The sequence below is a fragment of the Podarcis filfolensis genome, assembly GCF_964270895.1.
Source record: "Podarcis filfolensis genome assembly, chromosome: 1".
Classification (NCBI taxonomy): domain Eukaryota; kingdom Metazoa; phylum Chordata; class Lepidosauria; order Squamata; family Lacertidae; genus Podarcis; species Podarcis filfolensis.
In genome coordinates, this window is record NC_139604.1 from 128856688 (window position 1) to 128883489 (window position 26802).

The following is a 26802-nucleotide window of genomic DNA, read 5'->3' on the forward strand; positions in this document are numbered from 1 at the left end:
ACAAGTTCCCAGTGTAGGCCGTTGGCTCTAATAGGAGGCAGAAGCAAAGAAAGGCTTTAACCAATTTATTTTTTCAGATGTGGAATTTAAAAGCAGATCTTGCGGCTGCATTTTTGGCCTCTCTACAATCTTCGCGAAGGAAAGTCAAATCCAGTTTGAGGCTACCTCTGTGCTGTACATTTAAAGCATGTGTCAAGAATCGTGGGAACTGTAGTACACCCCACAGGGGTACCATTTTGAGCGCCCTCATCAAACTGGTTCCCGGGATACTTTTGGGGAAAGTCGTGTGCTTTAAATGAATGGTGGGAATGTGACCTTAACACAGGCTCAACCTGGCCCAGAAAAGGCAGGGACCCCCATTTACAGATCATAGAATCACAGAGCTGAAAGGGACCACAAGGGTCATCTAGTCCAACCCCCTGCAATGCAGGAGGTCTTTTGCCCAACGTGGAACTCGAACCCACAACCCTGAGATTAAGAGTCTTAAGCTCTACCGACTGAGCTATCTCTCTACACAGGCTCATTCAAACGTTAGATGCATGTAGGATGAAGGAGCCAGGACAGTGGACTGGGTTCTGCTATGTATAGTTAGCGTAAAATGTGAAGAGGGCTAGAGCTTGGAGACTGTGGTGCATAAAGTTAATAATTGTAGCAATTCTCGATTTCTAAAGCAATTTGAAAAGCTACGCAGAAGACTGTCCCAGAAACCAGTCCTCTGCTTGCTCCCTTTCAAAGAAAAAAAAAGATTGCTTCCTCGCCCACCTCTGAAACTGCTTCCCTAAGTGTCAAAGAGCAAACAAATCTGAAGAAGAGAGGAGGACAACTAAGGGCTAAATTGTTGCTGAGTTAGGAATAATATGAAACGGGCTTGACTTGCGTTGAGGAGGGCAGCAGAACTCTTTTTATTAGACTCCGTTGGCTCGTTCCAGGGGCTCATTCCTTTCTAACACATGGCCGGGGTTAAGATCTTCCATCTCACATCTCCTCTCGAAGGCCAAAGCATGATTCATTTTAAACCAGACCGTTCCGTTTCCCCCTCTGTGCATCCATCTCCCAGCAGCCAGAGGGAGAGCTGAAACATGCACCATCCAGAACACAACATAATAGCCAGGAAGGTCGCCATCTACTTGCAAATGAACGGGGGCTGGAAGAGAGGCAAGATTTGGCTTGTGGCGACCCGGGGCTGGCTGCACGGATCCCTGGGGTTCATTCTCAGCAAATGCTTCCAACCCCAAAACGCAGGGCAGGAGCATGTGAAGTTACGATATAGGGGAGGGTTGACGAAGCATAGGAAGAATGGAGTATTCACAGCCAGCTCCCATCTAATACAATATATTCTGTAATTCCTGTTGCGATAAGACAGACACTTCTTCACACTATAAAGGAACTATGGAACTCCCTGCCACAGTGATGGCCACCAACTTGGATGGCTTTGAAAGAAGACTGGAGAAATTCATGGAGGAGAGAGCCATTTCTGATTGCTAGTCCTGATGGCTATGCTCCACCTCAAAATTTGGAAGCAGCAAATGCTTCTGTGTACTATTTTGTGGAAACCAAAGGAAGAGGAGAATGGGATGCTGCTTGTGGGTTTCCTGCAGACCTCTTCTTTTGTTCTTATTTGTTGTTGTTGTTATTTAGTCGTTTAGTCGTGTCCGACTCTTTGTGACCCCCTGGACCAGAGCACGCCAGGCACTCCTGTCTTCCACTGCCTCCCACAGTTTGGTCAAACTCATGCTGGTAGCTTCAAGAACACGGTCCCACCATCTCATCCTCTGTCGTCCCCTTCTCCTTGTGCCCTCCATCTTTCCCAACATCAGGGTCTTTTCCAGGGAGTCCTCTCTTCTCATGAGGTGGCCAAAGTCTTGGAGTCTCAGCTTCAGGATCTGTCCTTCCAGTGAGCGCTCAGGGCTGATTTCCTACAGAATGGATAGGTTTGATCTTCTTGCAGTCCATGGGACTCTCAAGAGTCTCCTCCAGACCATAATTGAAAAGCATCAATTCTTCGGCGATCAGCCTTCTTTATGGTCCAGCTCTCACTTCCATACATCACTACTGGGAAAACCACAGCTTTAACTATACAGATCTTTCTTGAGCTTTGTTGGTACCTCGGGTTACAGACGCTTCAGGTTACAGACGCTTCAGGTTACAGACTCCGCTAACCCAGAAATAGTACCTCAGGTTAAGAACTTTACCTCAGGATGAGAACAGAAACCGTGCGGCAGCAGCAGGAGGCCTCATTAGCTAAAGGGGTACCTCAGGTTAAGAACAGTTTCAGGTTAAGAACAGACCTCCGGAACGAATTAAGTTCTTAACCAGAGGTACCACTGTACTTGTACTTTCTGAACACAACTGAAGACATTTTTGTTTCGAAGAGCTTTTCCAATGGAGGGGGATAAGTTCTCTACCCGGGGTGTTTATTTTTTGTGTCACACCCGCCTACTGGTGTGAATGAAACTGCTGGTGTATCAGTCCACAAGCCACTTCCATAACACAAGAGGTTCGTGCAGTGTGATAGGAACGTGAGAAAGCAGGACAGAAGCACTACCATTATAATGAGGAAAAGTGATGCAATATTCTGGATGTCTGAATGCGCCCTCCACTGAGATGTAAGCAATGCGCTTCCTTGGCATGGGATGTCGCCACTCCTGGGCTTCTTCCCATAGCTCTGAGCTGGCGCATGCAACCTCTGCCTGTTTTGCTTGGGCTGAGTGTGCAAGGAAGCAATTGCACCACAACTGCAAACAGAGGACAATTGCTTCCAAAGTACAAAATCAGGGATGACCTGAGATAAGTTGGGAGACATACTTAGAGGAGGCAGGAGGTCAGATAGAGGAGATAAATAATGAGACAATGACAATCCTTTTTTCTTTTTTCTTTTGGTAGCACTGTACCAAACTGGTAGGAAAATGGTTTCTTGCAAAGAATTTTTACTTGTGAGCAAAAATCCACTGCTGCACCATGGGGACATAGGAAGTTGCCTTCTACAGTCGTCCCTTCGTTCTCGAATTTAATCCATTCTGGGGGTCTGTTCGACTCCCGAAATGGTTCAAAAACCAAGGCGCGGCTTCCGATTGGCTGCAGGAGCTTCCTGCAGCCAATCGGAAGCCGCAGAAGCTGCATCGGATGTTCAGCTTCCAAAAAATATTCTCAAACTGGAACACTCACTCCCAGGTTTGCGATGTTCAGGAGCCTATTTGTTCGACAACTAAGGCGTTGATCAACTACCAAGATATGACTGTACCGGGATACATTCAACTAATTTTTTCGCATCTGTTCTGGAGGACTGTGGACAGATTTAGGGAATGTGTGCTTGGAAGAGAGGAGGAGAATGTTTCATTTCACAAGGCAGCCCACTGAGTCCGACCATTGGTCCATCTAGTTCAATATTGTCTACTCTGACTGGTAGCAGCTCTCCAGGGGTTCAGGCAGTCGTTTCTCCCAGTCCTACGCAGAGATGCTGCGAACTGAGCATCAAAGGTCCACCCACTCCAGATCCTGTTCTCACAATGGCCCGCCAGACACCTCAAAGGGAAGCTGACAAGCTGGACATGAGAGCGACAGCACGCCATCCACATGGAATTCCCAGCAGCCACTCAATGGTTTCCTGTAGATCGGAGGTTTTCAACCTTTTTGAGTCCACGGCTCCCTTGACCAGCTACATTCTTTCTGCGGCACCCCAGTGGGGCTCAGGAGCCCAGTGATGTCACCCCTTGCCTGTAGAGCTGGCAGCCTCTCACCCTTTTTCCTTTTATTTTTTAAATCATTTTTATTGATTTCCCAATAGAAAACATCCAATTAATATATCCAATCATAATACTCCAATTAAAACAAAAAACTAAAATAAAAAAGAACCAAATTATAGTCCAAATTATAATTATTAATTTTTCAGAGCTCCCCACGGTCTGGATCTCTGAAGCATATTTCCACATCTCAGTTCTGCCTCTCCTTGTTGTTTCCAGATTTTCCACATCTCGATTTTGACGCTTTATAATTCTCCGTCCCGGAGTCCACGATTCTCAAACATGTCAAACATCATATGCTTTCATCCGTCGAATACAGCTTTATTAGGATGCATTTTTCCAACTGCCTTTTTATCAGCGCAACTTCCTCTGACTCCATTCCAATCTGGGATGCTGTCTAGATCTGTTATCTGAAGTTTAATGACGCAGCAACTCCCAATCATTAATTGTCCAAACCTTCCTTTTGAGCTTTATTAAACCGGTACCTTCCAAGTTAATTGTTAGGCAAAACTGTTTGCAATATTGCAATGTAGATAAACTGTATTCCACAAATATCAGTCATTTGGCGATCGATCAGCCTTTGGAGACCACATTCTGCCCCCCTCCGGGCCTGAAATATACCCGGAGTCGAGTGTGGATTTCATGCTCTTTATTCAGCTCATAGTAGTGAGGAATGCCAGTTCCCCCAAAATGTCTGCTTTATATACATTATTTACACAATGGGCCCCACGTGATTGGCTAATTCCAGGATTCTCCTGTAGGCCAATCAGGTTGTGGATTCACTTCCACCTGCAGCTGGATTGGGTGGTTTTTGCGGACCAATCAGACTGCTGCATTCTGGATCCTATTGTTCTAGGACCAGTCAGACTGCTGCATTTTGGATCCTATTGTTCTAGGACCAATCAGGCTGCTGCATTTTGGATCCTATTCAACTCAGTACATAACAGGGCCCTTTTTTGAACACCCTCCCTTGTGGGTTGTTCTCTCAGCCTCCTCTCCTTGAGAGTCCTCTGGGCAGTCCACAGGGGCCTGGGACTTCTCTGTCCATTCCCAACAGAAAGGGCTGGTGGGCTAGCTGGCTGGGCTCCCTCGCCCGCTTGCTGGCTGGGCATATGCCGACGGCACGTCCTGCCCAGCGCAAACCAAGCTGGAGAACAGCTTCTCAGCGTCTCCTGCCTCCCCTGTCATGGCCACCTGCCTTCCATAAGCAGCAAAAGGCCTTGCAAGGTTCGCAGCCAGATGCCTCATTTGCCACTTGTTGCTTCCTAGACTGGGGTGGCCACCAAGGGCAAGAGACACGCCCCTACCCAGAGTGTTGAAGTCAGGGAGGGGGCAGCAATTAATATTTTTGCCCCCTCCAGCAAAATCTGTCGATCTGGCGCCGACTCTTAACATTGCTTTCCAAAACAAAACAAAAAGAAAGCTTCTTTTCAATGGAATGCCTTTCCTTTCAACACTGTTGTCGGATCCCTCTAGGAAAGGATCTCTGCCTTGTTTTGTTCCCTAGGAGCAATTTTTAAATTAAATTCTGCGGCTGTGCAGAGCCTTTCAAGTGCTTCGTGTTAAATTATACTTGTTAGCACCGTGCCGTGGGAAAACCCGGTTCACTTTAAAATGGAGAGTCAACAGACTTGGAGGGATGTGATATTCTCCCGGGGTCTCTTGACTGATAAGCAGCGGGCAGATATAAAACTACGCGAGGAGAAGCGCCGAGAGCTTAATCTCGCCCGCCGATTCCAAGAGGACACCCAGTGTCGGCTTTGCAAAGGCACGAATTCCAGCACTCAGCAGGGGAAATCGTCTTTCACACAACCGTTCCTGTTCTCAAAAGAGTTCATCGGCCTTGATTTGCAGTGAGGGGGACAAAGCCTTCTTCCTTCAAGAATGTTCTCTCCCCGTACAAATGTTTCAAGTCTCAAATCTGAAGGAATCCCACCTCCATAAGAGCAAAAGAGGAGTCTGCAGGAACAGGCCAGTGGTGGCGCTGTGGTCTAAACCACTGAGCCTCTTGGGCTTGCCAATCAGAAGGTCGGCGGTTCGAATCCCTGTGATGGGTTGAGCTCCTGTTGCTCAGTCCCAGCTCCTGCCAATCTAGCAGTTTGAAAGCATGCCAGTGCAAGTAGATAAATAGGTACCGCTGTGGCGGGAAGGTAAACGGCATTTCCATGCGTTCTGAGTTCCGTCACGGTGTTCCTTTGCGCCGGAAGCGGTTTAGTCCTGCTGGCCATATGACCCAGAAAGCTGTCTGTGGACAAACGCTGGCTCCCTTGGCCTGAAAGCGAGATGAGCGCTGCAACCCCAGAATCGCCTTTGACTGGACCTAACCAACCAGGGGTCCTTTACCTTTACCTTTTACCTTTTCACAGTGGCCAACCAGGTGCCTTTACTGGGAAACCCGTAAGCAGGATCCGAGCACAAGAGCCCTCTCACCACCTATGATTTCCAGCAACTGGGATTCAGAAGTATGATTACTGGTTCCAACCATATGTGTGTACAGTTGCATACACTTCATTGACTCTGCTGCAAATCTTCTCAGGATCTGACAGCGGATCCACCTGTCCCTCTTCTTACACTGCACTGGAGCTAAAACAGCCTCAATAACATCAAACTGTTTAAGAAAATATTCCTGGGATTGCTCCAGAGTGTCATCACTCAACACAGAAGAAGCGAGTGCACACGGTGCGAGGCAGCGGTGCGGCAGGTGGCGGTACTGCGGTGCTGTGTGTGTGGCAGTCAGCAGTCAGCTCAGCGGGATCCCATTCTCGTCGCCAGTGAAATATACTCAGAGTCGCAAAGTGATTTCATGCTCTTTATTCAGCTCATAGTGGTGAGGAAGAATGAATGAATGAATGTCCCTTCAAGGTATCTGCTTTATATACATTATTTACACAATGGGCTGCACATGATTGGCTAATTCCGGAATTCTACTGTAAGCCAATCAGGTTGTGGATTCACTTCTATCTGGAGCATGATTGGGTGGTTCCTGCCAACCAATCATACTGCTGCATTGTTCTAGGACCAATCAGACTGCTGCATTCTGAATCCTATTCAACTCAGTACATAACATGAAGCTTTGCAGGATGGGAAGGCACATGCTCAAGAAGACCACATATCTCATAATACAGTGAAGTTGAATATTTCAAGATCCATGCTGTCCCGCTATCCAAATGCTCATTCTATGAAAATTAACCTATCCAAACATGAGATTTGAGTACCAAACCCCTTTGTAAACAATAAGCAGCCTATGCAAGCCTTACTTCTTTTGCAGTTGTTTCGACAATTGCAGTGAGGGGAGGGAGAAATCGGACAAATAAGACAGCATCTTTTCCTTCTTTGTTTGACTTTTGCAATGTTTCAGAGGATTTTCTTGGGTTTCCACAGTCCCCCCCACCCCCGGTCATTTTGTGCTCAAAATTAGAAATTCCCAGGGTTCGAAATTAGCAGGGCGCCAGTCGCATTTTGCACCTAAAGATTCTCCATTTGCGAGCACCTCCAAAATCTGGGCGCCATTTTTTTGCACCTGGCTGACACTCAAGGATTACTGAAAAGGATGTGCTTTGAAGCCTCAAAGTATATGGTAAAGATAGACAATACGTTAAGGAATTTAACAATAAAGAGTAGAATGTTTTGAAGACTGAAGTATGGTACCAATATTTTTATTGGAAACACCGAATTAAACATGTATGCACAATTTCTGCTAAAAATGTGATATTAACAGCGTGTCACTTATGTGAATTGCGTAGTAGTTCATGCTTATCAAAATAATAAATAAAAAGTGTTGCTGTCCTGTCCCCCCGCTGCCCGTGGCGACTAGACATTCTGTTTTGGCGCCTACAACCCAAGTCTCAGAAGCCATTTCGCTCCCACCTTTCCTATCCCAATTTCTAACACTGGAAATTTCCCCATAGGACTCAATGGAAATCATCAGCTTGTTATGCAAACCACCTAACAAACCATTTATTGAGGATGCATTCTGTTCGGATAGCAGGATCTGCACACACTTCTTCATATAGTGCAGAACTAAACTGTGGAACCACAGGAGAGGGCTTTAAATTCATGCTGGTAGCAGCTGTGGAGAATTCCGTTCCACCTTAAGGAACAGACATGGGATTGTTACGTGTCACATGTCTGTTTACATTCCAGCACAGCTTGCGGGGAACTTCCGTTTGTGTATAGCTTTTGCTTTTAGCCATTCTTTCTGAGACGACATGAGAGAGAGAGAGACATGTTTCTTTGTCCTGATTTATGATTAATAAATCTGTAGTTGTAGTATGCTTCCACAAGCCTCACGCCTATTCTGTGTGCGCAGTTCGATCTGCTGATAGTATGCCCTGGCTTTGAAGCCCGGGTCGCTGATTTACGTTGGAGCAGAAGTGATGGTCTTTGCACCGGGCCGCTGGAAGGGAACGGCCCAGCCGGGGCTAGCCAGCTGGCCTCCCAGTCCTCTGCATGCCAACAACAGCAATGGCTACCAACCCTAATGGGCTGTGCTCTACTTCTTACAGTTGCTGGAAGTCTTAGGGGAGAAGAGTTCTCTTGCGCTCAAAATCTGCTTCTAGGTTTCCCACAGGCATCTGTTTGACCACTGTGAGAACAGGATATTGGACGCGTTGGGCCATTGTTGTGATCCAGAAGGACTCTGCTAATAGCCTTATGGTGGTTTGGTTTCTACCATCATCTTTGGTGTTTCCTCAAACTGTCTCAGGTGCCACATTCTCAGGCTAAGCCATTTCCAGTTATATATTTGGATTTTTTTTCCCCTTGGCAAATCAGGAGCAGATGGTTCTACTTTCCCAAGGAGACAGAAGTTGGGCTTAATCAACTTGGCATCCTGTTAAACACGGAGGTTTTTTATTTATTTATTTTAAAAATTCAGATAATGCTGAGCTTGTGGAGCTGTTTCATAATTGGGCAGCTTTCTCTCTCCCCGTGGTCGGATGTCCCCGTATCTTAAACGAGCCGTTCCTCCTGTGCGTACATTTTTAGCGAACGGATATTATTATCCACAGTAGGGAAGGGAACATGCCTCGCGATTTTCTGGCCACATTTTAAAGTCGAAAAACAGCAGCGCACATCAAAGGAAGTGGCGGCTTCGTAGCCTTCAACCAGGCCAAGATTTCATGAGTGCAGAGTTCCTGATCTGGACTTTTTCTTCCTCTCCCAAGCTGAAATGGTTCTCCACCCCTCCTTTTTAATGTTGTTATAGCTGAGCCAAGTTGGAGAAGCAGAAGAGAAAGTGGCTGGGAGGCGATGAGGTGTTCATGTAGCCGTTTTACGCCGAACACCTCCTGAGTTAGCCAAGAAGAAGAAAATAAAGATAGCGTAGCACACTGTTTAGGGATGCGGGTGGCACTGTGGGTTAACACCACAGAGCCTAGGACTTGCCAATCAGAAGGTCGGCGGTTCAAATCCCCACAACGGGGTGAGCTCCCGTTGCTCGGTCCCTGCTCCTGCCCACCTAGCAGTTCGAAAGCACGTCAAAGTGCAAGTAGGCTAATAGGTACCGCTCTGGCAGGAAGGTAAATGGCGTTTCCGTGCGCTGCTCTGGTTCGCCAGAAGCGGCTTAGTCATGCTGGCCACATGACCCGGAAGCTGTACGCTGGCTCCCTCGGCCAGTAAAGCAAGATGAGCGCCGCAACCCCAGAGTCGGTCACGACTGGACCTAATGGTCAGGGGTCCCTTTACCTTTATATTTGACCCAGCGAAATTAGCTCCCTCCCTGCCCTGTATATGTTGCCAGAATCAAGTCCAAACCTATGCAGCCAAGCTTTCCCTTTTGAGAATGCATCGTTGGCCATCATTCCATGTTGCTCAGATGTGGGACGGGGTGTGTGTGTGGTCAGGGCTGGTGGCTGGGGGACAGAGTGTCAAGCTGGAAGTGCAGCGGTGTGCTGGTCTACAATTCCCATCATCCCTGACCACTGGTTCTGCTAGCTGGGGATGATGGGAGTTGTAGTCCAAAAACAGCTGGAGACGCAAAGGTTCCCCACTCTCGAAGAAGCTTCTTCTCCCCTATTGGAGCACTAACAATATGTCTTGTGAAATGAAAAAAATTATGAATAGTTTAAAAAGATAGAAAGCAAACTAAGCAAAAAACATAAACACCCCCACCCCCATTAAATTACAGTCTTATTTTTTTATTTTTTTAAAAATCCCTTTTGGCTCTTTGATTCCTGCTTACTAGAACACACACACATGAATTGAGCTAAAGGTTTTTCAACAACATGGTTTTCTCATTATCCAACCGAAATCCCTTCCCTTTCAGGAACGCTGTGGGGACTTCATATTTTTATTTATTTACTTTTGTGTGTGTGAGATGGTGATGGATGCTCTCTACCACGTTTGTTTCATGGGAGCTGCTTTTATTCCTTGCCCCCTTTTGTCCTTTTTTGCAGCAGGCGGAGCAGAGCAGCGAAAACATCGTACATCAACAATAACAAAAAGGATACACCATAGCAGGGAGAGTTGTTCCCTTCAAGGCCAACTATGCAAATTTAGCATCTGGAGAGCAGATGTCGATGATGGTTGTATATTTTCTGTAGCATCCGTCTACCACCCAGTTTCCATTTGGGCAAGTATTTACCTTGCAGTAAATGGAAAACAGCGGAGGCACTGCCCATTGCCAAGCTGGTGCCCAAACATCTGGAGGGCACAAAGTTGGTGAAGCCTGCAGTACACAACTGGCCCCACAGCTGTTCTGTGTCTTACAGATCTAGAAACCAGTTTCAGTCACAGGTGATAGATTGCCAGGTCAGCACAGTCTCCTAGACGCACACCACAACAATGGAGCTGATGCTCTCCTATGCCTGCGGCCCACACTTCCCTAAGATCAGTGCTTTTTTCCCTAAAAAAAAATGTTTAGGGGTACTCTCATTTTGACTCACCATTTTATAGTTCAAATCGGAAAAAATAAATACAGTAAACAGACAAAAGTACAAAGATTCACAAAAATTGAGGGGGTATGCGTACCCCTGCGTCCCCCCAGAAAAAAGCACTGCCTAAGATTATGTGAAATAGTGAAATCATGTGGTTGGATCACATGGGCTGTCTTCACACCATTGCCCTCAACCGACCCCATGTGATGTTGCTAAACCAGTGGTTTCCAAGCTATGTTCTGGGCAATTCTGAAAGGTCAGCAGGAAGATTAAAGATGGGGAAATAGCTTGTCCAAGACGACTATTTTTTTTTCCTGCAATACACCATTAAAGGTAAAGGGACCCCTGACCATTAGGTCCAGTCGTGGCCAACTCTAGGGTTGCGGCACTTATCTCACTTTATTGGCCGAGAGAGCCAGCGTACAGCTTCCGGGTCATGTGGCCAGCATGACTAAGCCACTTCTGGCGAACCAGAGCAGCGCACAAAAATGCCGTTTACCTTCCCGCTGGAGCGGTACCTATTTATCTACTTGCACTTTGACGTGCTTTTGAACTGCTAGGTAGGCAGGAGCTGGGACCGAGCAACGGGAGCTCATCCTGTCACGGGGATTCGAACTGCCAACGTTCTGATCGGCAAGTCCTAGGCTCTGTGGTTTAACCCACAGCGCCACCCGCGTCCCAGTAATACACCATTACAGGGATGTAGTATATATTACAGATATAGGATAAAGTAAGATTCTCTCCAGTTTATGTCTCTTTACGTATTAGGATGTCATTTTTTTAAAGACAAAGGCTCTTTTGTTCTCTGTCTTGGAGGCAACCAGAAAAGTGAATCCCAGATATTGGAAAACTGGTAGAGGGCCATCCCTGAATGGCTAACAAAATGATGGGATTTCACTGTCATTCATTCGTATCCTGCTTCCTTCCCAAAATGGCTTCTGCCTTCCATAAAATGAGCAGCTCGCTTTTAAAAGGAGCTAGTTCTAAGTTGAGCTTTGTTCAACTGAATGAAATCATTCCAAGCCCTGGCGGTGATTTAACAAACCATAGGCATGTTAGAACTAAGGTCGTCACAAAACCAATATATTATTGTAATATCAAGGGAAAGTCCCTTTTCATAATAATTTCATGGTAGCACCAGTTCCTTATTAATTTTTAGTTAGGGAATGTTGTCTTTTGGTCTGTGCTATTGTTCAGCACTTTGTCGACATCCAGTTGCTTCAGAAAGAGAATTATTTCAATTCTTAAGGAGCAGCCTGCTCCATAACTCACTCGCTGACTCCTCTCTCCATCGTTTCTCGTTTCTTACTCCTGCCTTAATTGTCTCCCCCGCCTCTTGCCAGCAGCGTTTATGTTGTCCTTTTGTAATTACTGTGCTCAGAGAGCAGGGTTTTTGACATTGAGGGTTGATTTACTATGTTTGTGTTAAGAGTGTAATATCACCCAAGCCCTAAGGTTATTCTAAGTGTACATACATAACATTGGAAACTGCTACCAGAGAGCTGTGCATTTTTAGATATATTACTTTTTCATGTTTGATTTATTTGATGGTGTTTAAGTATGTACAAAATTGCTGTCACTGAGACTAGGCATTTAGTTTGATGTGTTAAGGATATTAAACCAATAAAATATAATTGTATGTGTGTGTGTATTTTACATGTTTATGTATATAGATATACACACACACGTAAAATACACAAATAAATTTTAAAGCCAAAAATTACAGCAGCTTTGTTTCAAAAGTTTCTCATTTTTAAATTCACTTATTTAATAAATTTCTTGCCCATGCTTCAGCATGGCCAATCCCAAGGTGGGAATGATTTTAGCAGCTTTCTGATCATGATGCTGTCAGGGAAAGATGTTAATATATCGCCTCGTTTTTTTCTGTTCTCTGTACACTGCTCTTTGAAAATTCTAGACATGCTTGCTTGGGAAATTCTGGGCAACCTTCTGACGTTTCACAGCTTACTATCCTCGGGGCACCTCTATGATGTGTGCCCTTATCCATAATACAATTGTTGCCCGCAAAACCACAGGGAACAAATCGCTTTTTGTGCACTCACCGCCCCCCAATGAACTTAAAAATTGTCTAGCACAAAATTTCCTGGGCCTGTTTGTAATTTGACAGGTTTCCTACCCAGGGACAATTCTCTGATGTCTCCGTTTTCAGTACAATTGCTCACAAAACATTAGGGCAGATTAAGCGAGGCTATTATTATTATTATTATTATTATTATTATTATTATTATTATTCCCATCCCAAACTGTAAAGACTGCCCTTGTGGAAAAATTGCTGCAGCTCCCATTCCAAAATTTGGCCGGCTTCATCCTAACATGCCTGCAATTTTCATCCAATTCTGCAGATGTGGATCTTCAGCCAAAGCAGGCAGCCTCCAAAAGCACTTAGGAAGAAAGCAGGCTGCTTTCTGATGTGCCCAACTGGAGTCTAAACCAAATCTTGTAGTAAGTGCACATCTCTAATGGACCTTTAGAAGATCCAGCGTCTCCATTCTGAAGGAAATCAGCCCTGAGTGCTCACTGGAAGGACAGATCCTGAAGCTGAGGCTCCAAGACTTTGGCCACCTAATGTGAAGAGAAGACTCCCTGGAAAAGACCCTGATGTTGGGGAAGATGGAGGGCACAAGGAGAAGGGGACGACAGAGGACGAGGTGGTTGGACAGTGTTCTCAAAGCTACCAGCATGAGTTTGACCAAACTGCGGGAGGCAGTGGAAGACAGGAGTGCCTGGCATGCTCTGGTCCATGGGGTCACGAAGAGTCGGACACGACTAAACGGCTAAACAACAACAATACGGACAGACTCCAGTCTTCAAACCCTCCAGCGCTGCTCCAGCCCGAGTCAGCAGGTGCTCCCCACAGCTTCAATACACCTGCTGCTGTGTGTACTACTCCCTTTGGAAGATTAATGAACAAGGACAATTTAAAAAAAAACAACCCTGCATTTTTTAAAGAGGCAGTGAGAAAGAACTCGTGGGATTTACACATCCTGCCCCTTCCAGGTTAGGGAGACCCAACGTGGACTCCTTGTGCAAAGGCTCCCAAGCTGTGGAACTGGTGCTTACCTACCGCCTTGGCAGAACAAAGAAACCTTTCTGGCGCCAACTGCAGGGAAGGGTCATAACTCAGTGGCAGATGACATGAATTGCATGCTGAAGGTCCCAGGTTCAAATTCAGGCTTCTCCAGATATGGCTGGAGAAGGCCTATGTGTCAAATCCTGCATAACTGCTACCAATCAGTGTAGGTTATACTAAGCTAGAGGAACGAATGGCCTGCTTTGGTCCTACATTCCCCCAAAATAAAGTCGATAAATTAGTGGCCTGTTTAAAGTATAAGTCAATTAATCCAATTAGTTAATTAATAATGCCTTGTTGACGCCTCCGTTTCCCTGGCAACCAGGAGCGACCATTTGGGGGAATGTCTGATCCCCCTTGCCCTTCCAAACAGCCCCGTATAGTGAATTTTAAAAGGTTTTATTGGTTTTTTAAAAAAAATATTTTATTGTCTTCTATCGCTGGAAACCACCCAGAGCAGCTGGGGCAACCCAGTCGGATGGGTGGCATATAAATATTAAAATTATTATTATTATAAACATGCAACAACAAGTAAAAAAAAAAGGAAAGGAAAGGAAACACAGGGCTTGTAAGATACCCATCAAGGCTGAAATTCATTTTTAAAAATAAAATATTTAATTTGTTAAAAAAATAGTGTACATATTTCACATGTAAGAAACACACACGTATAAAAAGTTTCTAGTGATGAAAGGCAAGCCAATTAATTCAATGTCAAAACATGTGGTTGATGCCATTTCTGCACCATATATTGTTTCCGCACAAACAGCTGTCAACGCTCCCCTTTCCCAGCTCATGCGTCTGTGTCACAAATACACACGCACACTTCAAAACGTATCTGCCCCTGACGAATCTGCACTGCCGTGGACAGAACTGAAGCTTTGGTCGTCTATACTGGCAGATGGTACAATCGTAGACATCTTTGTTGGCGCAGGCAGGAAACTTAAATCAGGTGCCGTTTCTCCCCCTGAAACAGAGAGAAGATTTAGTCGTTTCCAAGCTGAGCCATGCGAACAAATGCTGCCGTCTGATTTCATCATCTTCGTATGTAAAAACGCCATGAGGCCCTGCGCATGCTGTTTGGATCATGCAGCATCGGCACATGGGAAGACATCGCCAGAAGATTTTATGCAGGCAGCTGCATTGTTGACTCAGATTTTCCTGGGTGTGTTCTCTGACATCTGTTAGCCACCCACACTGCTAGTAACCCGGACAAACACTAAACAGGAGAGGGGCTAGTTTCTTTCCAAATCCAAAAACAGGAGAAGAAATGTTAAGTTATTCAAACCGGACTGTATGAGGATTACAAGCATCCACGACTATAATCGCTAAAGACCACTCGATCCCCTTAACTCTGTCCATCTCTCTAGTGGGGCCACTTCAAATTGCGGTTTGCAAGTTTGTTTGGGAGGGTGAGTGAAAACCATCATTTGCCTAGTCGGATGTACTCAGAGAACTTGCGATTTCCATGAACATAGAAGAGACAGAGAACGCACAAGGGAGTCTTGGGCACACATGTGTGAGATGGCCCAGGAAACGGCAGCTTCTTATGTTTCTATGATATGATTCCTGTTCTCTGCACATCAGTGTGGCAACAATCAATTGACACCAATGTGCTCTGGAACTCTCTTGCCTGTTGATGTGAAAAGAGTACAGCGATGATGTCTGGTTACAATCCGGTTACATCTGTTTTAAAAATTGTTTTAAAAATTTCATTGTGCGTTTTTAAGATGTCATAAAGAGCTTCTAAGCATTTTTTTATTGTACATTTTAAAATCATGAATGTGTTTGCTGCCCTGGGCCCCTTTGGGAAGAAGGACAGGATATGAATTTAGTAAACATTTTAGAGAATCATATATAGTCTTTGGACTTCTTTTCCGACTGCTAATTTGCACAAAGCATAGACTCTCGTCATTCTACTGGATCGATGTGCACAGCAGCTTGAATGTCCACCACATCTGACTTTCATAAGGCAGCCCCCTCAGCCACAAGCTCAACTAACCTCACCTGAAACTGAAATCCACAGCAGGCAGCTATTGTTATATGAAGAAACCAGGAGTGGCTGCGCATCTTGCCCACCCAAGGTGCAACAAACCAAAAGGAAGTATCAGTTGAGAGCGCCGGGGCCCTGAGTCATTAGAAGTACGAAACCCAAGTCTCTAGCGCAGTTTGCATTACTACTGAGGCATGCTACATTAATAATCTTGCTTCTTTCACTGACACGCATAGCAACTAACATTTTGACCTCAGCCCTAGAGGGATAATATTTACCAACTCTTCCCCTGCTTAATTATCTACTGTGGCTATGCAACGGCAGCTCAGATTCATATAGTCTGTTCTGTATTGCGCTTCGGAGACTACTAATTAGCAAATCAGCCCTGGCATTGAAGCCGCAGACAAGCAACGGGTATGAGTTTCTAAAGCAGGGGTAGGCAACCTAAGGCCCCGGGGGCTGGATGCGGCCCAATCACCTTCTAAATCCAGCCTGTGGAAGGTCCAGGAATCAGCTTGTTTTTACATGAGTAGAATGTGTGCTTTTATTTAAAATGCATCTCTGGGTTATTTGTGGGGCATAGGAATTTGTTCATATTTTTTTTCAAAATATAGTCCGGCCCACCACATGGTCTGAGGGACAGCAGACCGGCCCACGGCTGAAAAAGGTTGCTGACCTGTTTTAAAGTGACCAGCAAGAGGCCACTTGGCTCTTCCTGCTCCCAGGGTCTCTTCGCCACCAGGCCAGCCCAAGTTTCTGATCTAGCACAGGGAGTCCGAGTTTATTTAGCATGACGGACAGCGAACCGTGCCTTTGCACTTTGGTAAGGCCTCTCAAGGAAGGCAGTGAGGTCAACTATCGAAGCTGCTCTTAGTCAAGATGATAAGAAGCCTGACATTTCAGGTGCTCAGCACAGCCATGGATAAGAATATGGGTTTCTGCGGTCTCTTGGAAAACAGCAGAGGCATGGAGGCAGAGCGTGCCTGTCTCTCCATGGCAATGATAAAACATCCTATAAATATAGCAAACGAGAGTCACATGCCATGAAAGGCCGGACTCAATTAAAAACTTCTTACACTGCCTCTGAAAGATGCTGGGGTGCAACTCCCAGGAGAAAAGGAACAGACACCCAAACTTTATTAAAAAGAAAAGTCAATGGGCTCTTCTTGGACCAACTATGCGGAAAGCCACAGATCTCAAGGAAAACAGCAATTCACAAGGAGAGTATTTGGAGATCTTGCTGCGAAGCTCCTTTCCAGCTGGCTTGCTTCCTCCTTTCTCAGTTGCGTCTTTCCAGAATGAGAGGGTCTCCAACCCTTTAGAGCCTTTCTTTGCAGAGAAGTGGTTTGGTGTCCTGCTTCTTTCGAGCTGTGCTGTTCCTTTTATTTTAAGGTTGAATGAGAACTGCCGGCTGCTGTCGCAAAGGAAAGGAAAATCCGGGCCTCGTGATGCACAAGCAGCTGCCTGACTTGCGAAAACGGTTTTCGAAAGCGATGCTTCCAGAAGCACTAATGCGCTACATGTATGCCTAACAGCATTTTCCCAGCGGACCTAAAAGCTGTGGATCTAATGGCTGTTCACAAAAGATAAAGACTGAAGACTGCTGAAAATGCTCACTTGGCTGAAAGTGAAAACAACATAGAATGAAAGGGATCTAACAACAGTCTTAAAATGCTACAAACCACCATGTATTAAACCAGGGATCAGCAAACTTTTTCAGCAGGGGGCTGGTCCACTGTCCCTCAGACCTTGTGGGGGGGGGCAGACTATATTGGGGGGGGGACGAATTCCTATGCCCCACAAATAACCCAGAGATGCATCTTAAAATAAAAGCACACATTCCACTCATGTAAAAACACGCTGATTCCTGGACCGTCCGCGGGCCGGATTGAGAAGGCGATTGGGCCGGATCCGGCCCCCGGGCCTTAGTTTGCCTACCCATGTATTAAACTTATTAATTTCACCATGTTTCACACGAGCGTTTTTTGGATTATATTCTGGAGAACCTTGGGTTTCTTCTGAAGTTTATAAGAAGAGAGACCTCAGGGCCATAGTGCATTGCAGCTCAATGTCCTTTCATTGTGTAAAAACAAAAAAAATATTTTTCCTTCCAGTAGCACCTTAAAGACCAACTAAGTTAGTTCTTGGTATGAGCTTTCGTGTGCATGCACACTTCTTCAGATACACTGAAACAGAAGTTGCCAGTAGGAGAACACTTCAATCTCCCAGGACATTCTATACAAGATCTCAAAGAGAATGTCCTGGGAGATTGAAGTGTTCTCCTATTGGCAACTTAGTTGGTCTTTAAGGTGCTACTGGAAGGAATTTTTTTTTTTTTTTTGTTTTGACTATGGCAGACCAACACGGCTACCTATCTGTAACTTTCATTGTGTGACAGCAGTGGAAGGGGATTGAAACAAAAGAGCCCATGGCACATTGCCATTATATCAGGAAATGCAGAATCTTATGCTCTCAGCTCACACAGATCAACAGAGAGAGCGGCTCAACAGGCCTGGCTAGCATGAAGCAAATTTGCCCCAGATTCTTCTGTGGTGAGTAGACAGGAATGTCTTCGTGGCAGACAGAAAAGTGGAATTTGAAAGGGTCCCCTGTCACAGATTGGCCGAATGCCAATGGAATGGCGGGCGGCACCAGCTGAGGAACCCCCAGGGGAAGAAGGCTCAGAGCTCACTGCTGGTGGGATGACACTGAGTGGGCAGAGGGAGAGGAGGGAGAAGCCTGGGAAGTGGCGTTGGAAGCTGAAAAGAGGTAACAGGGTTTAGTGAGCAGGAAGAGACTGTGGCAGAGAGAAGTCAAGAGACTGGAGGCTGGAGAGGAGGGGGCCACGAGGCAGAGATGAGGCAGGTGGCTGAAGAAGCCAGGGGGGTCTCCCTCTCTTGCTGTGACGAGCTCCTCCTCCATCGGGGTTATTAGTCACGGAAAGCCTTATCTTCCAGGTTTCTTCCCCATTTCTTCCCTGTTTAGGGAAGTTTTTAGTATTTAATGCTGTATTGTTTTTAACACTTGATTGGGAGCCGCCCAGAGTGGCTGGGGAAACTCAGCCAGATGGGCGGGGTATAAATAATAAATTATTATTATTATTATTATTATTATTATTATTATTATTATTATTATTATTATTATTATTATTATACTGAAGGCTGCTATAGTAGTTTTCTGGGCAGAATAAGCAAGGTAAAGTAGGAAGCAAATAGGAGTTCTTCCTCTGAGAGATGGAGAATCAGCACACGGGTTAGAAACGTGTGGGGTCCAAGAAATATAGATCTGAACCAACGCCGTGACTGGTAATTCCACATTTGCAATAGGAGTTTGTATTCATGAGAGGCAGCTTGGCTTCCAGTTTAAATTACTGCTGCATGATCCTGTAATTGCTTCAAGCATCCCGGTTCAACACACACACACAGCAAATGCACGGGGAATATAGGCAACTCCAAGGTTCAAACTGCCTACTTCTGACTTCTCTAAGAGAAACTGCCGCCATATTTGCAGTCAGGGAATGAATGATCCCCCAAGGTCATCATTAATCTTTATAACAACAACTTTCCCCTGCAGTCACAGTGCCAAAGCGTAGCCGAAATGTGAAGATTCGTCAAGAGATGCACTCAAGGGACGTTCAGGCTCTCTAGGAATCTCCATGGAAGTCGAGATGCCACAGTCGCAAGGCAGCCAGCCACACATGCCCGTGTGCCCACAACTGCAGAACCAGGAAAGGCAGCTTGCCAAAAATAATAATACCCTGGGCATGGGGAAAGGAACAGCTCCCCAAGGAAGTTAGTAAACCTGCTGGAGCAATTGGCTCTTCTGTTTTACAATTTCTTAAGATTAAAAAACAAAACAAAATTCAACCAGCATTATTACCAACATGGCATCAGTGCACACGGCTTTGCTAAACAGAAGAGGATGGCTCCCTGACCTGAGCAGCTTACAGTCTCAGAAGAGGCACTGGGAAGGCAACAGGGGAGGTGGAGGAAGAACATTTGATTGTCCCATGGCTTGCTTACTGCAGGGCATTTGAATGAGGGGCCTGTGCCAAAGCAAACAGTATTTTTTGAGGAGGAGCTTGAAGTAAGAGAAGGGGCACCTTGCAAGTGTTGGGTAAGGTGGCGCTGTGGTCTAAACCACCGAGCCTCTTGGGCTTGCCAATCGGAAGGTTGGCAGTTTGAATCCCCGTGATGCGGTGAGCTCCCGTTGCTCTGTCCCAGCTCCTGCCAAACTAGCAGTCTGAAAGCATGCCAGTGCAAGTAGATAAATAGGTACCGCTGCAGCAGGAAGGTAAATAGCAGTCACAGTGTCCCGTTGTTTCAGAAGCAGTTTAGTCCTGCTGGCCACATGACCTGGAAAGCTGTCTGTGGACAAATGCTGGCTCCCTCGGCCTGAAAGCGAGATGAGCACCACATCCCATAGTCGCCTTTGACTGGACTTAACCGTCCAAGGGCCCTTTACCTTTACCTTTTTACCTTAAGGCAGTTTGAATCATAAGGGGCAGCAAGGGAGAAAAAATCTCTGGATGGTGGTTAAACTGGAGCAGCAAAAGATGTTAATGGGACAAATAATGGGGAGGGGCCAAGCAACAGAGGTTAAGGTCCAGGCTGGGTGTGGCATGTGGCCCTCAGAAAGCTGCCCATTTGGGAATTTGACCCTTGGACTGACAAAAGTCCCCCCCCCCCGGCATAGTTGAACACTCTAACCAATGCAGCACACAGCTTCTTGGAATTAACTCACGTATTTCTGCCAGACCAAACCATGTTTGCCGCAGGAGATACCTTTCCATTACTCATTTTTGCTTGATGACTATGGCCTGGGCTAACGTAAAACAGAGAAAGTGGGTGACCTTCAGGTCTTATCCATTCCTTTATATCTAATGCTTAATGGCAATTACCCCTGTGTCCAACACTGCACTCTCCCTTGAAGGTCACTGGACCAGTGACTCCAGTTCTCCCAGAGTGGGTACAAGATGGTTCTCTAAAACCACGGCAGAATTTACACGCAGGACCGAGACACGTTTATGAAAATGTGAAGAGTTTAATGGTGTGAAAAGGTCCGCACCTCAGCTGCTTTTGCAGCAGTCTGTGGAGACGCAGTCTACTGGGCTGAGTGCCAGCACTTCCAAAATTACTCGCAAGCATCTGGGACAGTACTGGAGAGAGGGAGCCGTCAATAAGCAAAAGGTTTCCCATTCTCCTTCACGGATCATGCCACACTGTGCTGCAGCGGAGGAGGAGGAGATTTCCTACAAACAGAAATGGGCTGAGTAGGGGTGGGCCTTTGTACAGATTGAATAGTTCCAAAGGAACAGGAGGCAGAGGGTAGGAATATAGACCTGATTCTTACAGTACACAGAAGAAGCAAAAAGCTGGCTGCTGTCATTTCCCCTACCCCATTTTTTTTTTTTGAAACCCAGAATCTAGAGCTCTGCAGAATCCAGAGTTTTTAAAACCTAGAGTGAACCCACGGAGCCATTAAAATCATAAGGGAGCTGTTTCCAGAAGAACAGTGAAGGGATAGAGACTTTGGCTATCATCATGGGGTGGTTGGGCTCACCTGCGCTGCCCCATCTCCAGCCCAAGGAACCTTCCAAATGGAATTCCTGCCACTGGCACCGTGGATGTGTGTCTCTTAATGAACTGAATAGAGTGAAAGATTATGAGTCATGGGACAGAGACAGACAGTGTGTGCATGAACTCAGTAGTGTTTGGTTTATTCTTTGGTTGCTATTTTGTTAATGTTGTTGCTACTGTTTTATAGATGATAAAACATTGATCTGTTAACCATATAATATGGCTTTTGTTGTAACAGTTCCATTCAGCTTATTTTTTAGTTGTTTTGTTGATGGTGTTTTATGGATTGTTTTACTGGTGATTGGTTCATTGCCCCTATATGATTTGTGCTGTATTTGTGCTGCAACTTATTGTTGTTATTTTTTTGTAAGCCGCTTTGGGATTCATTTGAATTAAAAGCGGCACAGAAATATAACAAATCAGTCAAAATTAACCTGTTTTCCTACTGCAGTGCTTCTCAAGATTTCTGCCTTTGGTGTGCCTTTCCATATTGACTAGCTGGGTGAAGGATCTCCGCTTGATAACCACAGGACATCTGTTCTGGACAGACTTGTTGGGTTTTAGTCTTACTCCGTGACCCGAGAGAAAGCCCCAAAGCAGAAGATCAGCAGTGGTCGACAAATTTGCCTTCTGGATAACCAACTGATTATCCTGGAAGTACTTTAAAAATGTCAAAAACAACCCTCAAAGAGCCCAGGCACGAAAACAGCACCGAGCAATCCCACAAGCCTTTGCAAGTGCAATCCCAGGAGCCCTTGCACAGACCGCTGTGGCTCTGTGGAGAGTTGGTGTTTGAGCAAGGTGGTTTGGAGGGAGCGACTGTGGTGGGAGTTTGGCGTCTGGTAAATGCTGCTGTTTTTTTCAAGGCTTTCCAGAGGTTGAGGGGCTGTTTGCAGGCTTCTCACCGACGCGGGCGGTGCCTTGGAACGTAACCCCTGCATAAGTGGGGAGTTGACTGTACAATCTGGAAGCCGCCAGGGCAAGAAGCCCAGAATAAAATTCAAAATACTAACTGATGCTAAAGAAAGAGGTGGATTTGCCCTGCCAGACCTGAAACTTTATTATGAATCGGCCGCATTTTGTTGGCTGAAAGAATGGCTGCTTCTTGAAAACACAGACATTTTGGATTTAGAAGGTTTCAATAATGTTTTTGGGTGGCATGCATATCTGTGGTATGACAAGGTTAAAGCTCATAAAGCATTTAAAAACCATATTGTCAGGAAAGCATTGTTTAATGTCTGGTTAAGATACAAAGACTTATTGGAGAATAAAACCCCAAGGTGGTTGTCACCAATGGAGGCAAAGGCACTCAAAAAGTCCAATATGGAGGCCAAATGGCCGAAATATTGGGAAATACTGGAACAAGAAGGAGACAAATTGAAATTGCAGAGTTTTGAGAAATTAAAAGATAAGGTGCGAGATTGGCTGCACTATTTTCAAATAAGAGAAGCTTATAACATGGATAAAAAAATAGGTTTCCAGGTGGAAAAATCAAAATTGGAAACTGAATTGTTAGAACCCAAAACTAAAACACTTTCAAGAATGTATAACTTGCTGCTAAAATGGAATACGCAGGATGAAACAGTTAAATCTGCTATGATAAAATGGGCACAAGATGTTGGTCATAATATCATGTTCGCTGACTGGGAACAGTTATGGACCACAGGTATGGAATTTACGGCATGTAATGCCCTAAGAGAGAATATTATGAAAATGATATACAGGTGGTACATGACACCAGTCAAGCTTGCAAAAATCTATCATTTGCCCGACAATAAATGTTGGAAGTGTAAAGAAAATGAAGGAACATTCTTTCACCTTTGGTGGACATGCCCAAAGATTAAGGCTTTCTGGGAGATGATTTATAACGAAATGAAAAAAATATTTAAATATACATTTCTTAAGAAGCCAGAGGCCTTTCTCTTAGGCATGGTCGGCCAATTGGTGCCAAAGAAGGACAGAACTTTCTTTATGTATGCAACAACAGCAGCAAGAATTCTTATCGCAAAGTATTGGAAGACACAAGAGTTACCCACCCTGGAAGAGTGGCAGATGAAGCTGATGGACTATATGGAATTAGCGGAAATGACTGGCAGAATCCGAGACCTGGGAGAAGAGTTGGTGGAAGAGGACTGGAAGAAATTTAAAGACTATCTTCAGAAATACTGCAAACTTAATGAATGCTAAAAATGCTTGGATTGGTAACAAGTGGTAATTAGTGACAAAAGTTAGTAAGATTATGTAAAAAAGGTATTGATAAATGGTTAAAAATATTGATGTATAATATGTTATGGTATAAAGTTAAAATATTTGAAAAAGGGTAAGAATTTGCTGAATTAAATTTTTATACGGGAATACAAAAGTGGGGAGGCGTGAGGAGGTCAAGAACATAAGTATATGAATTTGAGATTATTGGGAATAATGGATTTGTTTTTATTTTTGTGTTTTTTGTTTAATTTAACTTTTTTTTTTTAATTAATTGTGATTCTTTTTTTGTATCTCTGTGTGTTTTGTTTTTTTTCTGTAATGTATGGCTTTTTATTTTGAGAATTTCTATCCTTCCTTTTTGTAAAATCTTAATAAAAATTTATTTAAAAAAAAAACACAAAAAAAACAATCTGGAAGCCGCTGCCGACGTCGTTTCACTGCTAAGCGCAAGTTAATGGAGACAACAAAAATGACTTCAATGTCTTCTTTCAGGACACTTTCCAAAGATGCTTCCTTTCTGTTTGCTTTTTAAAATAACAATAGTGACATGTGTGCATTGTTTCCCCATCCAGTTTTTCTTGTTGTTGTTTGGGGAGGGCAGAGAAACACTGACCCCCCAAGTTCTGGGAAAATCCATTTTCAGTTATTGTTTATTCTGCACTTCTCACACCCCTCCCCTGGCTTTAGATATGAAGCTTTAATCTTTTGTTACAAATATTTGTAGCTTATATTCAACTTAACGTTTTATACAAAAATGCTATATAAGGGAAGGCTATGAAGAGGGGAAGAAACCGAAACATAAGCAGATGATTACACTGGGATAAACTGTTTTTATTTTAGTGAAAGGAGATAGCACTGTTGCTATCACTTATTGCCTGGGCTTGGGTCAAAACTATGCAAACAAGGAAAAGTGTTTTCGCTTTAATCTCATCTCTTTCATCTGCAGCCCAACCCAGGCTGACTAGGAAAGTGGCCCAGATTTTTAACAGAAACTTCTGGGACTGGAAGAAGTGCAGCCAAGTTAAGCATTAAGTCTGCTTCCTTCTCGCTCACACACCCTAATATCTGCACTGAGCTAATACGCAGATTAAGAGCATCCCTCGAATTACTGTTTTGTTCTATCTGTTTTATAAATGTATCTATCACCCTAAAGCCAGGGCCTCTGAGGGTGGCTTACAAAATATTAACACCGAACCAGCAAGTTAAACACAAAATAAAATAATGCAATACTACGGAGGGTACAGGGAAACACACATTAGAAAACAAGAAAGAAAAACAGAACAAAAACCAGCTAGCTGGTACTCTTGCAGTCCTGCATTTGATGGGATTTGACCCAGTATTGGAAAGATATCAAAGGCTATGGCAGGTGAACCTTCCTGGAAAGCACATTCCACATTTGCTGAAATGTCCTAAGTCATTTAGGAGTGTTTTCTTTTAAAAGGTTTTCTTTTTAAAGGGTTTTTTCCCCAAGCAATCTGAGACTGCGCCTACTTGACACTAACCTCTCCTCCGCCCTCTTCATGCCTCTTCTGATTCAGGGAGACAGGGGGAACAGAGCTTGTCACAGTAGGAGGGGGAGACACCCATGACTCTTCACCAGCCATTTCTGCCTCTTGGCCTCCCTCCTCTCCTGCTTCTGCTTTTGAGTCTGGACTTCTCTCTGCCACAGACTGCCCCCGCTCACTAAGCCCTGTTACCTCTTCAGATTCCATCACCTCCCCTCCCTCCCAATCTTCTCTCTCTGACCACTTGTTGTCCCACCACCAATCCTTGGGTTCTGAGCCTTCTTTACCTTGGTGGTTTGCCAGCTGGTTCCTCCCATTATTCCTCTGTGTCCAGCCAGTCCATGACATTAATTGCACTGAGAAACAGACTGTCAGCCAACGTAGATGCCCGAGGAGAGGACAGCTGAATGTAAACCCAAAACACACAATGTAGGCAATGGCTCTGGGCAGTCAGGCAGAGGGAGTGAGTGCTGTGCTTCCCCCATCTGCAAACACGTTCCCTAGTAGAAGCCGAAGAACAGCAGTGCACATTCCTGCTGTTCCACAGAGGCTTTTAGGTCCAGTTGTCTCATAAACCGTAAAGCATGTTGATGGCCCAGCACAATTCTGTTTCCTCTCTCCAGAGCTCTGGCAAGGCCAACAGATCAGGTGTCTTTATTACCATTTGAGCTACTAGAAGAATATGTCCGTAGCTAGAAAAGCATCAAGGCAGTAAACACGTGAATTTCAAGGGTCCTGCTGGGGCCAAGTGCACCAGATGGCAGAGGTACACAACATAACAATAACCTGAGTAATTATTGTTATTTACTAAACTTATTTGTCGCTTTTTCTTACAGAAACTCAAGACGACTTACAACACAAGCCTTTTAACATTCCAGTTTGGTTCCAGCTGATTTTTTAAAAAAATTAAAGTGTTTCTAGACATGTGAGGATAAGCTTAAAAGGATGTGCACGATGGCTGGGAAAAACCACATTCAGGAGGGAAACAACTGGGGCTGCTTGGCTGTCCTGCTTGCGATTTCAGCAGACGGATTTACTTGCAAGCTTTGTGTTATACTGGAGCAGAGGAAGCCCGCAAGAGAGAAGCTATTTTAGACAATCAGATCTGTTTCTGAAAGTGACAGCGATAAGAATCCTACACGCAACGGGTGCCAGGAGCAAACAAAATTAATGCAGCGTTGAGGAAACACCCCCCCCCCCATTTTCACATCAGATGGCGTGCTGGCAACTGTAGCGCTGTGGCCTCACGCTGCTCTTCCAGCATTCCTCAAAGCTGTGCAAGAAAATGTGTGTGTGAGAGACAGAGATCGCATCGCCATGTGCACACACACACACACACTCAAGAGCAATGTCAGAGCCTTCGCCTTCTCAATCTGTCTCTACAGTGAGCACACACACATGCAATTATAATACACACGCGCACACACATATACATAAGGCACATCTCCTCTATGTTAAAAAGTACAGTAGGAATAGTGGTAACTAACCACTGTTCACTAGAAAGCACATCGACTTCGTAATAATATCTGAATAATTGCCAGTGGCAATACCTACTTTTCCACATGTAGATGATGCCCCGGGGGGAAAGAGGATTGTCATATCACAGACCAGGGATCAGAAAGCCAAACTAAGGCCAGCTGTGATTTCCAGGGCTTTAATAGGCCCAGCCCAGCCATTCAGAGAAGGCCTATGAACCTTGAGGACCAGATAGCCCTTTTACAATCTGGAAGCAGGGGCTGCCAGGGGTCCCAACTGCGCTGCATGTTAAAAGAAGAAAAATCCTCATGCAGAAAATGCATGAAGCAGCATAAAGT

General features: G+C 44.9%; 1 protein-coding gene across 11 annotated transcripts in view; it reads right to left on the reverse strand.

Moving 5' to 3' along the window:
- Window positions 1-14298: 14298 nt before the first annotated feature.
- KIAA0586 overlaps window positions 14299-26802 on the reverse strand; it is a 75289-nt gene continuing 62785 nt past the window's right edge. For all 11 annotated transcript variants that reach the window (XM_083610007.1, XM_083610014.1, XM_083610010.1 and 8 more), the window contains exon 33: window positions 14299-14670. In XM_083610007.1, the coding sequence (XP_083466133.1) occupies window positions 14531-14670 (140 nt within the window). In that variant the 3' untranslated portion in view covers window positions 14299-14530. The remainder of the gene's footprint in view (window positions 14671-26802) is intronic.